Below are 18,170 nucleotides of genomic sequence, written 5' to 3'. Positions count from 1 at the left end.
CCAATTACAGTCTCACGTTGCTCTGTTTGTTCAAGGGCTATTCATGCAAACAGAACAGCCCCACCTATGACATTTTCCTCCAGGTAGCAGTGACCACAGATACTCCCGCGTACTCGTATCGTCTTTCTCTCCAGTCGTAATCCTTTTAGATTCTGAAATATTGTTGAATCTTGAATTTTGTGTCTCATGTGAGATTTTCCTGAGATAAATATTTCATACACATTTAGTTGGGAAACTGTGTGAGGATATTTTGTCACTTTCGTTTAAGCTGAGATCTCCTCTCCACTCCATTCTCCATCTATTCAGTAGAATTGTATTTTGTATAACTGTCTGGTATATCAAGAATCATCCTATGTCTTCCAGAAGGTCTTTATATCATAGACCTAAAGAGATGAACTCATACGCTCAAGTCACACAATAAGTGAAGAAAGGGGAAATGCTGAAATTCAGAGCCAGTTTTATTATCTAATAGGAAGGAACACATTTCATAATCTACTGCCTAGGAGGCTCTGTAATAATGTAAGAAAACTACCATGTTTCTCAAAATGGTGTACAAAAATCACCAACATCGAATAACTTGGATTATTAAAAATGGTGGTGAAAAGACTTTCAATTTAATTCTATTTTGATTTTTTAAAGCAAATATATTAATTTTGTACTGTAAGCATTAAAAAGGGAAATCTATAACTTGTTAGCATGCAGACTCCTGAGGTCATCCAAGACGCCCAGCAGGGGAGGTGGGGGCAATACCTGCATGTTTAACAGCTCTCAGACTGATTCCTATGCAGCTAAACTTTGAGAATCAGGGTCCAAAGTATTTAATTACATGTTTGGACTGAAAGCTGGGATAATCATGGCAATAGAAAATAAATATTTGATGATGTATGTCACTTTGCAGATACGTGAAGTTAAACAATGTCCCATAATTTCAAGGCATATTTTTATTATTTTTTTCCAATCTTTATTGGAGTATAATAGCTTTACACTGTTGTGCCAGTTTCTGCTGTACAACAAAGCAAATCAGCTGTATTCATACATATATCCCCATATCCCCTCCCTCTTGAACCTCCCTCCCACCCTCCCCATCCACCCCTCTAGGTCATCAGCAGTCATCGAGTTGATCTCCCTATGTTAGGGAGTTGCTTCTCACTAGCCATCTATTTTACATTTGGTAGTATATAAATGTCAATACTACTCTTTCATCAAGGCATAATTTAGGGGAAAAAAAACTATTTTTTTCTTACGTGTGGTAACTACTTGGACATACCTGGAATGCTCTACTTAACTGGATACACTAATATAGACAGCTAACTACTTATCAGCCAAAGTCATGTTCTCTGAACTATTTCATCTCTTTTTCATCACAGAATAAATCTTGATGGTCATGTTTTTTAGAAGATTCTGCCAAAATGTAAACCTTACTGTGATTCTGTTATTGAAATGCCACTCTTCATGTGATTATTTATTCTAAAACAGTTTCCATAAGCTAAGATTCCTAATTTCAAGCATCTCGCTTAATTATGTTTTATTGATGCTGATAACTGAAAAGGAAACGAAGCATTAGAGTGGTATTAGGTTTAATTTTATTTATGTTGGAGGGTAATAGAAGCTCAAATAACTTTTTAAACTTACATATTAGCCAATTTTGTAAAACAACTATAAATAAAACAAGCTACTTCAGAAATTATTTTTTAAATTGTCTCAAAATTTTCTGTCCTAAAAACCAAGTATGTATTTTACATTTTAATTGTGGTACTGATTTGAATTAAAAGATGAGTATAATTTTACCAAGAATAGTTAATTTGGAGAAAATCAATAATATTTTAATAAATATTTAGCATATATAACATATATATTATATATATAACAAGCCTAAAGGTTTTCTAATGCATATATTATATAGGTATATATATATATATTTATTTGTATAGATAGATAGATGGATATAAAACAAGGCTAAAGGTTTTCTAGTGTGTCTGTTTCCAAATCCCTTAATCCGATAAATCACCGATCTTGCATACTTCTTTGACAGGCTTATGCAGGCAAAGATCTGGAGGAGCAGTTACGGTCGGTGTCCAGTGTAGATGAACTCATGACTGTGCTCTACCCCGAATACTGGAAAATGTACAAGTGTCAATTAAGGAAAGGAGGTTGGCAACACAGTAGAGAACAGGCCAACGCCAATACGAGAACAGAAGGGACTCTCAAATTTGCTGCAGCACATTATAATGCAGAGATCTTAAAAAGTAAGTATGGGAAAGAAAATATCCAATACGCTTCAGATATCAACCGAGTGAAAATTGCCAATCTGGTCCTTTACCTTCAGCATTTGTAATACCACTGAATACCTTTAGGGCCAAAAGTAACTAAAATAGAAAATAAAGAATTAGTTTCAAAATACAGAATGTTATGATTTCACTGAGTGGTGAAAATGATTTCTTGAAAAATAAAGATAGGGAAGTGCACGTATATCAACATGCTGTAATTTTTTTTTAATTGAGGTGATATCCCATTGGAAAAATGTTAAATCATACAAACTTTACACACTATACCAGCATAATCACTTAAACATTCTGTATCATAAAGATAATTGCACATTAATTTTCTTTAGATTTGGATATAGAAATGTTTAATTTCTAAATCACCCAAATGGTCTTGTCAACTGCAGCTTGTTTCCTTGCTGCTTCACAGGGAACTTGCTTGAGAGCTGGACTTGGGTAAAGCTATTGAGAGGTCTTGAAGCAAGAGTCACAAAAAATTATGATATTGCACAAAATGACCTAGTATAAATTGGTGGACTGCTTTTAAAAGAATAACTCTTTTCAGTTGTTAGATATTAACTGCTATAAAGGTTTGAGATTGCAAATTATTTTGAGAACAAAAGTAAACAAACAAAATGGTTTCCTAGTTGAATAACCAGTAGTTTATATCTTGGTTTTTTTTGTTTTGTTTTTTTGCAAAATTTATTTTAGGGGAAATGGGGGAAAAGTAAACTAGAATATTTAAGAACTACATCATTTTTACTGCAGTCTTTAAAGAGTCAACAGTGTTAGAGGTACAGCACTGAGTCACTGGAAATAGAATTCCAAGAGAGAGCATGAAAGGAATAGGAAATTGTGACCTTCCTGAAAAAACTTAGTTCAGGATGCATGTCCCAGTTTCTGGAAAATACCCTCTCATTTCAAGTAGCTATCACTAGGACATTACCAAGGTTGCCAAATCGCCTGCCTGAAAATGAGTTTTGAATCAAATCCAAAACCAAAGCCATCATCTCATTTGCATCTCAGTTTAAAAAGAAAAATTAAACATGTTTATATTTGCTTTGAGACATCAAAAATACTACATATTATAGCAAATAAGCACGAATCTATCTGTGCAGGTTTTAGGAACATCTATATATTAAATTTTCATTTTCTTAAGTAAAGAAAACCAAACATAAGTGCTGTGGAATCAATATTCTATTGTGATGGTAGGAAACACAACTCTCACATAGCTTTTACATGGTGCTAGACATTAGTGTATCTTTTTAGAAAATACCTTTAGCTGCTCTCTTAAAGATTCTATCCTATTCCAGTTCCCAGGGCAATAGAGGATCCCGTCAGCTATTCCTTTAAAGCCACGTATTATAATCTTAAATCTCCACGCTGAAGTCCAGTTAGAGTGACCTCCAAGGGCTTCTGTGTAGCTCACGGCCTTCCCTGTGACCCGACAGGTATCGACGATGAGTGGAGGAAGACTCAGTGCCTGCCGCGGGAGGTGTGTATAGATGTGGGGAAGGAGTTTGGAGCTGCAACAAACACCTTCTTTAAACCTCCATGTGTGTCCGTCTACAGATGTGGGGGCTGCTGCAACAGCGAGGGCCAGCAATGCATGAACACCAGCACCAGTTACCTCGGCAAGACGGTAGGTGCGGGCTCCGGAGCCCGGCCCCCGGGGGCCTGGCCCTCGACTCTGCTCCCTTTAAGGGAATACAGTGCAGCTCAGAGTTGCACAGATGGTCTGTGGGGGACGAAGTCCATGTTTCAGTGTTTCAGTTGTGTTTCCGGTGATAGACCGTCACCAAAAATGCAACTGATGCTTTGTGAACTCTGTTTATACAGTGGTGTCAAAGCCACGTTTTAGACATCAAATAGAAATGCTCACGCCAGTAGGATATTCTGCAAAAAGTAACATTCATTTTGAAAAGATATGAAGATTAAAAATGATGCTGTTTTTATATTCAAGCCAAACTCTATAAAAGGAATTTTGGTCTTCTGAGCCATTTGAAAAAAAATGTGATTTTTTTTTTTTAAACTCAGAGTAAGTAAATATGGGGGATTTAGGAATTAAACTCTTAGAATACCTTTAATTGTGTATATTTCAAGATAATTCAGTTGAGTGGTATGATATGTGTCCTAGACAATATTGTTTATCATCATGGTGCTTAATTTAAATGAAATATGAATTTGGTTGTTTTTTTTCAAAAGGTCTGGATATACCAGTTGGGTTTTCCAAAGAACAGAGGGCTATATCTCTTTTAAAATTGGAATGAAATGGAATACACTCAAAAGATAGATTTTGAAGAATTATTTTTATCAAGAAAAACAAAATGTAACTATTAAGAGCTCATTATTTATCATTTCAAAATTGCCTTATTGGATTTAGTCGGTAGATGAAATTTTATTTTTGAAGTGCTTATGTTGTACAGATTTGAATAACAATCGTTGTAGGGTTGGGATTTTGTTGTTGTTCATTTCTGGAAATTCCGGTTTTTTTATAGTTCATTTATTTACTTGGCAAAAATAAGTTGCCAGTTGACAATCTCCAAAGCTATTTTTCATTCCTAATTTCTTCCACAAATTCTTCTATTATGCCTTGTTCATATAAAGTGTTCTAAAATGAGTCTTCTTTTAAAAATGTCTCAAGCTTTATAGAGTCATATTCAATCAAAGATTACTGTCATATTTAAATTACATAGTACAAAATATATCTTCTTGAGATACCGATGCCCAATGTTTTGTATAAAGTTTCTCAGCCAAGCTTTTTCTCCCCAACACCAAACTCACCCCAAACAACAACAGCACCATAAAAAGCACCTGGTCTTCTAGTTTTCCCCCTCTCATTACTCAATTTCATCTCTGTTTGGAAAGAAGGAAATCATCTTTGCCGTCTCCTTCTAACTTATGAAATAATATCCTCTCTGCTCTCCTGCTTCCATATCCCCCCTCCGTAATCCATCCTCTAAACTGCTCCCAAGCACAAAATTTTTAAACACACAAGTCTGATGTTGTCAGTCTCCAGCTTAAAAGCCCTTTGCTCCTAGAATAAGACCAAAATCTTTATCACAGCCTTCCTCGACAGCATCCTCTAGCATACCTCTCCCTTGACCTTGCTTTTCACGCTTCCAATGCTCTAGCTTCATTCAGTTCCTGGGAACCCGTTTCCCCATCTGCCCCAGACCCTCTGAGCCACCCTGGCCTTCTAGTCTCCTCCCCACTGAGATACCAGTTTCTCAGATCGCACCTCAGGTATCATGTGGCTCAAAGAAGTCCTGGAGGAGATTTTTCTGACTTCCTTGGTTAGTCAGTAATTCTTGTAAATGCTTTTTAGTTTCCAATACTTTTCTTTCTTTAAATTTTTTTTCTTTTTCTTTTCTTTTTAAATTTTTATTGGAGTATAGTTGCTTTACAGTGTCATGTTAGTTTCTGCTGTACAGTAAAGTGAATCGGCTATACACATACATAAATCCCCTCTTTTTTGGATTTCCTTCCCACTTAGGTCACCACAAAGCACTGAGTAGAGTTCCTTGTGCTATACAGTAGGTTCTCATTAGTTATCTATTTTATACATCGTAGCGTATATATGTCAATCCCAATCTCCCAGTTCATCCCACCCGCCCCTCCCCACCCCCCCCGTATCCATAATTTTGTTCTCTACATCTGTGTCTCTATCCAATACTTTTCTTTCAAAGCAGCAACTATAGCTTATAATCATATGGTTTATAATCATATAGTCATTATTATTTGATCAATGTCTATCAGCTCCATAAAGGCAAAAACAGGTCCGTTTCATGCACGGATCACCTCACTGCCTGCCACAGAGTTACAGCACACGGCCTTATAGGACCCCATGAAAACCGTGGACCCTCTCACTAGAGAAAAACGAAAATATAGTCACTCCACAGCCTTTCCCCCTACAGTTTCAGGGAGTTGATTCTCTGACCCTTAATCCTTAAGTGTTGAACCAGCTTTTAGAACACTCTTAATGATTAAGAATTATAAAATAGTTGATTAACTCACCTGTGTAATTTTTAAATGAACTGATGCTTTGACCAAACAGAAGTATATGCTGTACATGATAGCCCAGCCTTTTAAAAATATCTGTTTCTTTCGCAAATAGAAGAGAAAATTCTCCCCTTTTTTCCCGTTCACAGTTAATATGAGCGAAAGTCAGTGTTCTATTCGTCTTACTATCAACTTACTAAATACATGTTTACTTTACACCTGTGCCCAATAGGAGTCCCTTAGGTAAAATCTGAACTTGGAAAACAGAAAATCAGTACATTGTTAGTACGCAAAATAAATAAATTTAGTTTTCAGTTAACCATCATGTCGTGTTTTTTCTGTGACCACTGCACATTTATTCTCTACATTGGTATAATTAGGTCACATATTCACCTAATTGGTATCATAAAGTATTTATGTAAAGACAAGCATGTATGTACAACAGCATACCAACTGCTCTGTCAAGTTGGAAGCCTTAGAGAGGTTTAGATTTTAGAAATTCTAAGTCTTCAGAGCTAAAAAGAGCATTTAGTGCTAAGTTTAAGTGCAATGTGTAGGTATAGACTTTGATCCAGTAGCCTCCATACTTAAACATCAAATATGATATCTTTTACCTATTAGAAAATTAAGTCTACTTTAGATCACATAGAATCAGTTTGGGCTATATTTCTTCTTCTTTCACCTCCAGGCTTCACAGAATTTAGGATTATTTTTATAACACATTTACGATATTGCTATTATTCATTTTACCTACCTGCTTCCTCTCAATTGTCTGCTCATATAAAAAAGATCAGAATTTGCTATACCATTTTTGAAGTCCACCTGGTTTCTTTTTGTTGGTTTGTGCTGTTTTCATGTTTTGTTTGGATTTTTTCGATAGACTTGATCCTTGCAATTATCACAATTCTTATAAATTCTGATCTGCAAAGCAGTGGCTTTTAAATGTGTAACATTTTAGCATTTCAATTTTTTAAAGATTTGCAGAATTTTGGAATTAAAATTCTGAAGGCAGTTGGGAAGGAGATACTTAGTCTTCCGGGTTCTGCCCCAGGATGCCCTCCTCGGACTCCACATGCTCTCCTTCCTCACCTTCTCTTTCTGCCTTTCCCAGTGATCACTCCCAAAGCTTTATCTCCAACTCAGACTTCTCCTGTGGTTTCCTGGTTTCCGCACAACCTACTCAACCTCGTGACTTGGCTTCTCCCAGACAGGTCAGAGTCAGTCTGTGTTACAGTGGAGTTATGACCTATCCCCCTACCCTCACAAATAAACAAGTCAATGAATCTTTTTTCTTTTTCCAGTATTCTCTGTCTTAGCAAATGCTGGTCGATCTGATTATTCTTCCTTTCACTAAAAGCCCGATCAGTAATTCCTATTAAGTCTACCTTCCAAACATCTCTACAGCCCATCCGTGTCTTCATTCTGCTGACCCTACTCTGATCTTGGCCGCATCCGTCAATCACCTGGACCATTACACATGGACCAGCCTACTAACTGATGTCATATCTCCCTTCCTACTTCCCTCCAATCCCTTTGCCACATTATAGCAATGGGTTTTTTTTTTTTTTTCCCAAATGATGAATCAGACACTGCTCAAAACTCCAGTAACATTGTTTATTGAGACTGAGCCAGTACACAGTGAGGGTGTTAATAAGCTGGTCTTTCCTAATTGCATTGCTCAGGCCAGCATCTGTTCTGATCCATTGAGGCAAACCTCGTAAGTTGTGAACTATTTTGAATGACACTCTTCTTTAGGTGCCTTCTTTAGGTTAAATCCTTTACCATCGTTTTCCATACCCTCCGTGATCTGGCTCTACTTAAATCTGCAGCTTTGATTGTCTCTGCTCTTTCCCTCAAATACTACTTTCCACAAGTACTCAAATCCCTTTACTCCTTAAATTATATCAAAATCTCTTACCTCCAAGTCATTCCAGTACTGCATCCTGTGTTTGAAACACCTCCTTCTACACCATCCCTACGTCCCCACTTATCTAATTTCTACTCATCCTTAGGCCTAGACATAAATGTCACCTTCACAGCATCCTGTCCTGTACTCTGATATCATCCTTTATAGCCCATAATTTGGCATCATGACCATATCTGCCTGTCAGATTATTTTATTCCCAAGACTCTAAACCCCGTGAAAGCAAAGACTATGTTTGGTTATTACCATGGGCCATAATAGTGCAGTAGTTGGCATGTAGTAAACACTGGGCACTAAATAGAATAAATACTTAAATAAAAGGGAACAGATTTGGGGTCAAAGGTAGAGTTTTGAAGAGGCTGATTTTGAAGCATCTGAGTGGTATTTAGGTGGAGATACCAGTGGAAGATGGTGCGTATAATTCTAGAATTCTACAGCAGTGATTGGATGTTCAGCTGTACATTTGGGAGGAAACCTCATACTGATAAATGCTGTTTGAAGCCTTGATATGGTTCCTACTGCTTAGAGAATCCTTGTATCAGGAGAGAGATTGGAAGCCAGTACCCAGGGAGAGTCAATATTCAATCATTTCTATCCCTCCATTTCTTCCTTTGATTTGTAATATCATGCCCTTCTCCCACCTGAAGAATCCACTCAGATTTTATTTTATGGTAAAAGGGATACTTTGAATTTAAATTCAATGAAGCAAATGTGATGAAGCACCTACTAAGTAGTCCTTATCAAGGAGGTTTACAAAGCAAGGAGAGCAAGGCGTGAAACTCCTGAAGGCACTGTTTTTATTTGTCTTTGACATTTTGACTAATTTCGCAGCTTCTAAAAGCTTGCACTTAGGTAACATTCTTTCCTGAGTTTATCTGTTTTATTATATTTTCAATATAGTATAAATGGGCGCATTTATACTATATTGAAAGTGATTGTTTTCAAACATAAAAGGAAGTTTCTTACTGATATTTTCTGAAGGAAAAAAAAAACGTTTTGTTTTGTTACAGGAATTCCAGACACGTCTTTTGGCAACAAGTCACCAATTAGAATCATGTAAACTGTAAGAACAATGTACCTTAAGTAATGTAAAAGCCAAGTTTTTAACAGAAACTTCATAGAAAACTTTTATGGGGTTCCACAAAGGGCAGGTTATCAGCGTGTGTGAGGAAGCCAGCCGTGAGCTGGAAAGTAAAACCACATGCGCTGAGCATTCCAGAGTGAGCTCATCGATAACAATTGCTTCAAAGTCCTTCCCAACTAATATCTCAGGGACTTTGCAAAGTTACCCATATGGGAGGTCTTCCTGACCTCTTTCCGAAATATATGCTCCAAGTGTATTTTCTCATGAGAAGTTGTATGTTTAAGACACACAACCAAAATTAGAAAGTGAATTTCGCAGAACGTAAATGATTTGATGGCCAGAGTAGAAGCAGAAGAAAGTCAACTGCTTTTGAGCCAAACATTTGGATAAAAAGTTACTTAAATGTTGGTGTTGTTGTTAAATAGCTTCATTGAAGATAGGGATGAAAAAAGAATGGCTAAGTCCGTGGGCTTTCCTTGGACATCTTGGAGTTAGAACCGAAGAAACTGTGATGAGTTCGTAAGTGCCAATGGAAGAAGTGGCTCAGTCTGGGTGCTCATTCTGTTGTACATGAACCACATTATTTAAAATACTACGTTGCTATCTTTAAAAGGAAAAGCTATTCTTATTTTGTGTTATTTTATAAAGAAATAATATAAGCATCTAGATTAGCAAAAGCATTACAGATTATATTGGAGTTAAATAAAGTGTTTCCTAAGATTGTCTTTTACCGCAAAAGTCATTGAAACCTAAGTAAAATGTGCAGCTCTGGAATGAGACTTCGAAGTATTATTCTGCACTGCCAACAGGGATAGTTCTTCCGTTAATTAAACAGAACACTCACAGCCTGAAGGATTACTTTATTACATTCATATGTATTTAACAAGTGGAACACAATTTGTTTTGAATCTTTAGCTAAGTAATATTTGGCAAGCACAGTTGTTGGAAATTAAGTTTTATCCAGATGTGGGAAAAGAACTCTATACCAATACCAGTTATCAGAAGTTTCTTTGAGAATAACATTTCCCTTAAGAAGAAAATTAATGCATCTGTTAAACATACCACTTTTCTCCAACTTACGGTACTGATCATGTCCACAGATTTTATTCAGTATTTCTAAAACTCCTGAATTGGGGTTTTTAATTTAATTGTAGCACTGTATGTACATTTTATGTACAAAAGCATGTAAAATGAATTCAATAACCAGATATAAATCTGTTAGGACCTGCTGTCTTCCCAGACCCAGTTTAAGTTCCATAGAGCCTTGGTAGCTGGCTGTGTAGTTGGTATACTCAGTTAAAAGGTTAACAATAAACCCTCAATTTCCATCCTTTCCCATTTTTAGGGATTATCTTTCTAAATGTTGTGTAGTTTTTCTACCTGATTTTACAGTTATTAACCATGCTCTCCAGGGGATACAGAGTGTGTCTATACTTAATGGACTCTAGGATGGGATATTTAAATTAAATATCGTAGTGAGATTATTCTCTGAAGGGAAACTGGTCATATTTTGCGATAAAAAGATGTAAAGGGAGGCATTTTTGGGGTCATGTTTGTATCCACTCAAACATTCTTTAGAATTTGGTACTAAACTCTAATCCAGGATCCTCTCAAAAGGCAGTTCTACACCTTTTTCTTGCATAGCCTGCAAGAGAAGTAGAAATAGGAATTGTTGCTTTACGACTGTTGCTATGCTGGTGTAAACAACCTATTGTTTCAAAATGTGGCTTTATTTGAAGTCCATTCTTGTTGGTGGGAATGGACTATTAAATATTTTTATTAAAGAATTCCAGCAGATAGCAAATGGGAACCTCTTGGCTGGAAATGTTTGTCATTTCCTCTTGTTTATTACAGTTTTACTGAATACACAATCAAACATTTTTTTTCAGTTTCCATCTCTGTTTAAATGCCATCTTTATGTAGATTCTTTTGATCTTCTCCAAAACCAGCAACTCTTTTAACAGGCACATACTGAGAGTATAGCTTCCGTCTCCATGGTGAATTTCATTATTATTTAGATGCTAAATTACATACAAGCTAACACCATCTATTGTTCAATAACAATTCACTTCATGGCATAAAAGTTTTAGGAAACTCATCATGTTCAGAATATCAAGTACAATTAGCATTGTCAGTGTTTACTAGGCACACGTATATACAGGGAATTATTAGCTAAAGCGGAGCATGGAACATACATTTTGCACTCAACGAGTTTAAATTTAAAATAGAAAGTACTGCTGTGCACATATTAAAGCATAAAACAGTCTGACAATAGTATAAGCATTTCTATTGTAGTAAAACATAAAGGATCTATTTATTGTTTCAAACGCTAATCTGTTTGGAGGGACCTTAACTCTTTCGAGAGAAAATTATAGTCACTGTGTTGGTTTCAATCTTTATATAAATGACAAACACGGATTTCATAAGGGGGTTAAACTGCAGGTTCTTTCTTACCAACAGCATTTATAGGGAACAATTCGATATGTTTAAAAGTCTAACCTAGTGTTATCATACATATGCAGAGATTTTTTTTTTCCTAATTCGCTCTCATTGTTAGTTTTGCTTAACTATGAGTTGTCTAGCGACAAGACTCATTGATGGATGGCCGTTATCTTGAGATGACCGTTGACTTGAGATGACTGAGGACTGTTATCTTATAGGGTCTCAATAAATAGTTACTGAAAACTGAACAAAGGTTTTAAATCAGTTAAAAAATTGTAATTCCTCTCACAAAGATTCAATTCAGTTTTAAAGAAGAATCATCCAAACAACACTGCCATGAAGTCACCACCAGTATTATCCCTATTTCATAAATCATGAAATGGCAGCTAAGAGAAGTTAGAGAATTTTTCCAAGTCACAGAAGTAGCAAAATTGCAGAAGCAGGACTCTAATTAATGTCTGTCTGTTTTTAAGACCAAGATCTTGGTTATTCTTATATCTCTAGTAGAAAAGAGAAGCTGCCAGTTATTTGAAAAGTTTATTTAGGGAGACGTGATTTTATAATGTGATTCTAATTATTAATATTTTTCAGCTCAAAAAAAGTTTACATTTTCTGAGCATATACTATCTGATTAGGGGGAAAAAAAGCCTATGGACATTCTTAGTAACATAGGGATTAAGTATAGCAATATAAAATTCACAAATTAGTCTGTAAAAAAAGACGGTGGAATTTATTATACTTATTAAAAAGGAAACTGTATTTAATCATTTTAAATGAACAAAAACAGTCAATCAATAGTCACATTTAAAGCTGGTACAGAAAGCAGTTGGGAAATGAGAGCAGCTCCTTTAATGTACGGCAGCAGCTGGCATTGGTACAATTAGGTCTTAATGCCCGCACACATAGCACATCTTGGTAGATGTTTCTGACTTTTCTGAACTTGATAGATGAGTAAAACTCAATTATCAAAAATCTTTCTTCCTTTAATACTGGTCAAAGGCATCTTTCTCTGGACCTTTACATTTTTTTCCACACTGACACAGTCAAATAGAGAATTAAGGGAACTGCTTGAAAATCTCAGGTCAAAGTTTGGAGGTGGACGATGCATTTAAAGAGAAGAAAAGTATTTTTACTTTAATTTGCAGCCTGTTTCTTACTTTTGATCAGACCAACTGAATTCAGCTGGCCAGCTGCCTATTTAGACTCAAACAAGAGACATTTCTATAACATCAATAATTAATTTTTTAGTTTCCTTAATTATAAATGATTTTTTCTCTCAAACTGCAACACAGTTTTAATGCTGATGAAAAATTTTCATCTTATAGGAAAAAAATAGTTCTCTGAACAGAGTTTTTTTTTTTTTTTCAGTGCCTCTTGACTTGTCCCTTTATCCTTTTAGTCACCAACACAAATCCCTTCCACCCTTCGAAAATATAGGGCCAGGCTTATTTTTGCCAGGAAGATGCTTCTTAATGTGCATTTTACTGATCTCTGTCTCACCAGAACATTCTTCAAAGCCCTAGTTCCTGAATACACACCTGGTGCTTTGGGGCAGGTCCTGGCTGTGGACATTATCCACCCAGGTATGGCTGAAGTCTGTCCGCGATCACTGATAACACTCACTGTGATCTCTTTCCCCTTTGGAAAACATGCCAGGGTAGAACCTGGAATGGCAACAATCACTGAGGTCTGGGGGTGCGAAAGCATCGCTCACTCTTCTACAATAGCTGTTATCTCATAGTGCCTTATCCTTCACTGTCAGGCCCTGTTCTGCCTAGTGTCACTTGAGACAATGCCAGATCTTGCCGTGGTTATTACATGCATTCTGTAAGCAGAAATGCCCTCGTGGCCTGACCCATCTGAGCGCTTTCTCTCCAATCATATGAGGCCACCCTTCTCGCTTCTCCATTCCCACCTGCTCCTGCCCTTCAGCCCCTGCCCTGCTCCAGCCCTCAGAGCTGCTCTGGTACCCAGTTATCTCCATGCGGTCCTTATCACACTTGAGGACATTTGAGCCTGTGACCACACACACCTTCTTGAAACTCTCCTCTCTTTCTTTCGCTTCCCTTGGCTTAACAATACCCCTCCTGGTTCTCCATGTCAGGTCATACTTCCTCCCAGATGTATTTACTAGTTCGTGTGCCTTTTTCACCCCTTATATGTTCCTGTTGCCCAGGTTTCTATTATGAGACGTGTTCTGTTTTCATTCAGAATGATCTCACCAAGTAATCTCATCAATGCCCAAGACTTTAATTCCAGCTTTAATACTGATGGTCTTTAAGTGGCTCTCCTAAGCTCTAGGTACATGTGTCTAACTGCCAGTTAGACTAAATTCTTAGCTTTTTGTGAGCTGACCTGTACATCTTCTTATCATTTCTACTATGACAGAGTTTAATTAACTTATAAATATATAAATATGAAAATTAAATCAGCAATTTTTGAAACATTGCTTATTGTCTAAACACTTTATATTTTTTCTATAATGTTGGTTCTTAATGGAGGGTCCAGAGATGTCATAAGATGTAGAAAAACTGTAGTGTGTATAGATAATACAGAATTATCGCTCTTAAAATAGTTATACATAGTGCAAAAGATTTCTGCCAATGTGACATTTTACCTGATAAAAGGTTTCATCCAAACTGCATAAACAAATGTCTTTTTAGAGAAGAAATTGGTCAAAATCACAATACTGGGATACATTGAGGCCATATGTTGAAATTATCTATGCAGAATAGAAAGTATTCTGGAAAATATCTAGAATCTTGAGAATATGTGCAAATAGTAATAACTCACATCTACACAGCAATCAAAATACATATCACAATCTTATACGTCAGCTTATGTAATTTTTAAAACAGTCCCATGAATTAATGGGTCAACTATTGTCCTGAATTTACTGATTTTTAAAGAACTACACAGCTTCGAGAAGTTAAATGACCTTTCCAAGTTCACAGAGCTCATAAGTGGGGTTCGAATAAGGGTGCCCTGTCTGGATGTGAGCCTGTGCCCATTCCTCCTAAGGCACTTACGCTAAGAAAGTAGCTGAAGTTTTACCTGAATGTATAATAAATACATTTCAAGTGAAGAAAATGTGCATTTATAATTTAGGTATTTCTGTATTTCATTCTTCAAAATTCGTTTCAGTACATCTCCCTGTAGGCGTGGACAAAATGGGCAGCTAATTCTATGCCCTGAATACTTGCAATGATCTTCAACTGTTGGCATGAAATTACAGCAAGGGGTGGACTCGCAAGGCCCTGGAGTGTGTTGTGTTTTTTAGCACTATTCAAAGGTCCATAAAGGTACCAAATAACATATGGTTTAACTACACGTAAATTACTATGAACCGATCTTATCAAGTAGGTTATGGTCAGGATTTCACTTTTACCATGCTTACTGATCATAATTTAGGTTTTAAGAACCTTTGGAACTTAAATCCTCTTAGTTTTACTTAATCACTAATTTATTTGTATATTCAACTTAAAAACATTGTTTTTGTGGAAGGAAGAGAAAAACTGAAGTTCTCCACTAATGAGGCATTCAGAATGAGATTTTAAATGAAATGTTGAGACTCTAACCCACCATCATGTATAATGTCCTACCCTATTTTACGCTTATATTTTCATAATGCCTTTGTCAAAATAGCAGAAACAATGCTTTATCTATTAATGAGTGTATTTAATTTTCTTTTAAACATAATAAATTCGTAAGATATCTCAGATAAGTATAAAACCACTTTGAGGTTAAAGTTTAATTTGGAATGAAAGTCAATTTTACATCTATGTATTTTATGTCTGTGTATTCAGTTTACATAAAACGGGACTTAACCAAACATTTCTAGGTTGTGTGGCCAATAGCTTTGCTCTTACATAACAAAGATATTTATATTTGTGCCATTTTTTTTAACCCCCGGAATAATCTAAGACTCTGAAACAATCCTTTTTTGAGCACATTGGTCTGTCATATCTCTGCTCTGTAATCATTAGTTGGTCATCAAAATTCTAATATGCTTTATAATAGTCACATGAGCTAAGCATACAGACTGTTTACTATTCTGATGAAGGATCCTGACTAGACGCAGGACAGTTTTTATGTTGTAATCATAAAAAATAGCATCCTGCATATACTGTGCGGCACTACCTAGTCATGAAGAGTTAATCTCACTCTTTTTGGACTCCAACATTTACCATAAAAATGCTTTATAGCATCTATATAATTTTTCTTCTTTTTGTCCCTTCTTTGTAGTTGTTTGAAATTACAGTGCCTCTCTCTCAAGGCCCCAAACCAGTAACAATCAGTTTTGCCAATCACACTTCCTGCCGGTGCATGTCTAAGCTGGATGTTTACAGACAAGTCCACTCAATTATTAGACGCTCCCTGCCAGCAACACTACCACAGTGAGTATGAATTAAATCTATTTTCTTCTGCATCCTCTACTAATATAAAATTATTTCCAAGTAAACATAGTCGATTAAAAGAATTTTTGTGAAATTTGCTGTAATATACTTCTGCATCAAATAAAAAAGAAGACAAGTTTAAAAGTGCACCATGAACGTAAAATTAAACCAAAGCAGGAAAATCCATGTTATAGACAAACTAGCTTACAATATAAAAGAAGTATTTCTGTGGAAAGACACACGTGCCACCAGCATTCAACATTCATGAAATCAGGTGTGCACATTCATAGATGTTGTTAAAACTAAAAATATTTGAGCCTAAGATTTTGGGTCCAAAACAAAAAGTAAATATAAATGCATTATTTTACATCTGTTAGCATTCAGTTACCTTTCTTCAATCTCAATTAGTTTTTCTTTATATATCGATTCATATTTTCTATTTCAGTAAGGATTGAATATTGAGATATTGATTAATACTTGAGATAATTTTTTCTTACTATTACTTCAAAGTAACATTCAAAGCAACCTTTGTTATTCAGATTTTCCCCATCCTATTTTTCAGTTTGGTATATGGCAATATATGCTTCATTAGACCTCATAAAGGGCCTGGATAGAGCATCACATATTGACTCCGTGAATAGTTAGTTTGTAACGAATCATTATGCATTACCATCTGGGATCTAGGAACTTTCTGCCCCAAAATGAGGATGCAGCTCCTTGTTCTTTAGGACAGCCACGGCATATGGAATAATGAAATAACCCTTCCATAACTCCAGCATTTGTAACCAAAGTATAAATAAATTGGTGGGTCAGCGTATATATTATCCAAAACTTCTTTAGAACCCTTTCATTTCAGGGGACCTGGCAATAAACATGCTGTGCTAGTATCAGTTTTCCCCTTTGGATCTCTTTGTGCTGCTTTACTTAGTGTGACAGATAGGAGGCCTTATGTTTCCAGGGACACTGTAGGAAACACTCGAAGATAGCCTACTTTGACTGGCAGAAAGAAAAAGATCTTACAGGCATCTGTGAATAAATTCATACTGATGCAAGTGGAGACAATGGGCCCCAGAAGCAGTACATGTGATTTCATTCATGCAGCCCTGGGCGTTCTGTTCACCCACGTCTCTTGGCAACTCATCCATTCTAAGCACGTCAGTCCTTATCTCTGTGCTGATGGTCTCCAAAATTACAGTTCAAGATCTGACCATATTGCTGACATAATATTTTATTAAGTCCCTTTTATATAGCTGTGTTTATTATTATATTAGACATAATAGGTACAAAATCAAAGATTTATTAAGTCCCTTTATTGACCTCTACATTATTCATAGCAATGGCCTTTCATATTCTTTGAGGCTTTGAGATCACACAGCTGTCATTAATGCCTTCTTATCCTTGTATCCTACCCAAATGCTATGGATGATGTTGGGGGAGAGGGGAGTTACCTACTCCAACCTAAACTTACTATTTCACTTCCATCACTGGCATCCTGACCCGCTTCATTCTGCATGGGTTTCTGATTTAATGCAGTGCTTTCAATACTCGCTTTCTCGTATCAAATATGTCTCCAACTCCTGTGTAATGTCACAAGGAAGCGTTAAAAGGCATCATTTCATTCATCTGACCAGTGACTTTCAACTTCTCAAGGAAATGGGCACCGATTTTCCACCTCTGTCTTCTGATGTCAGCCTTCCTTTCTTGTTTTGCTTCCCATTTTTCACCAAGTCTGTGTTTCACAAAGTCTGATTCCCTAAACATCAAGCTCATTTCCTCCTCTGTACCTTGTTTCTCTTCTGGCCTGGCTTAAAATAAATTTCCTTTCTTTTCTGCTTTTCCAAAGTCCTATCCATTTCTCAGAGTTCAGGTAAAGGTCTTTCTCCTGCATTTGTCTTGTCCAGATACTGCAGCCACCTTTGCTTCGTGAATGCCCACAGCAATTGCTATATTGACTTTGCCCTTGGATGGGTGGATTTTTAGGGGTCTGTAACAGTTCCATGTGAAACTGGATTGTGAGAGTATTTCAGGTAGCCTTTGTCTTCTATAATGTCCAGCTAGTA

General features: G+C 36.3%; 1 protein-coding gene across 3 annotated transcripts in view; it reads left to right on the top strand.

The window, feature by feature from the left end:
• The window catches only part of VEGFC (vascular endothelial growth factor C), a 93,629-nt gene that overhangs the window by 57,238 nt on the left and 18,221 nt on the right, over positions 1–18,170 (top strand). For all 3 annotated transcript variants that reach the window (XM_057697080.1, XM_057697081.1, XM_057697082.1), the window contains exons 2-4: positions 2,033–2,246; positions 3,713–3,903; positions 15,959–16,110. In XM_057697080.1, the coding sequence (XP_057553063.1) occupies positions 2,033–2,246; positions 3,713–3,903; positions 15,959–16,110 (557 nt within the window). The remainder of the gene's footprint in view (positions 1–2,032; positions 2,247–3,712; positions 3,904–15,958; positions 16,111–18,170) is intronic.

This window comes from Hippopotamus amphibius, chromosome 10, assembly GCF_030028045.1.
Source record: "Hippopotamus amphibius kiboko isolate mHipAmp2 chromosome 10, mHipAmp2.hap2, whole genome shotgun sequence".
Lineage (NCBI taxonomy): Eukaryota > Metazoa > Chordata > Mammalia > Artiodactyla > Hippopotamidae > Hippopotamus > Hippopotamus amphibius.
Note: the sequence above shows the minus strand (reverse complement) of the source record. Positions and strands in the feature narration are given on the sequence as shown.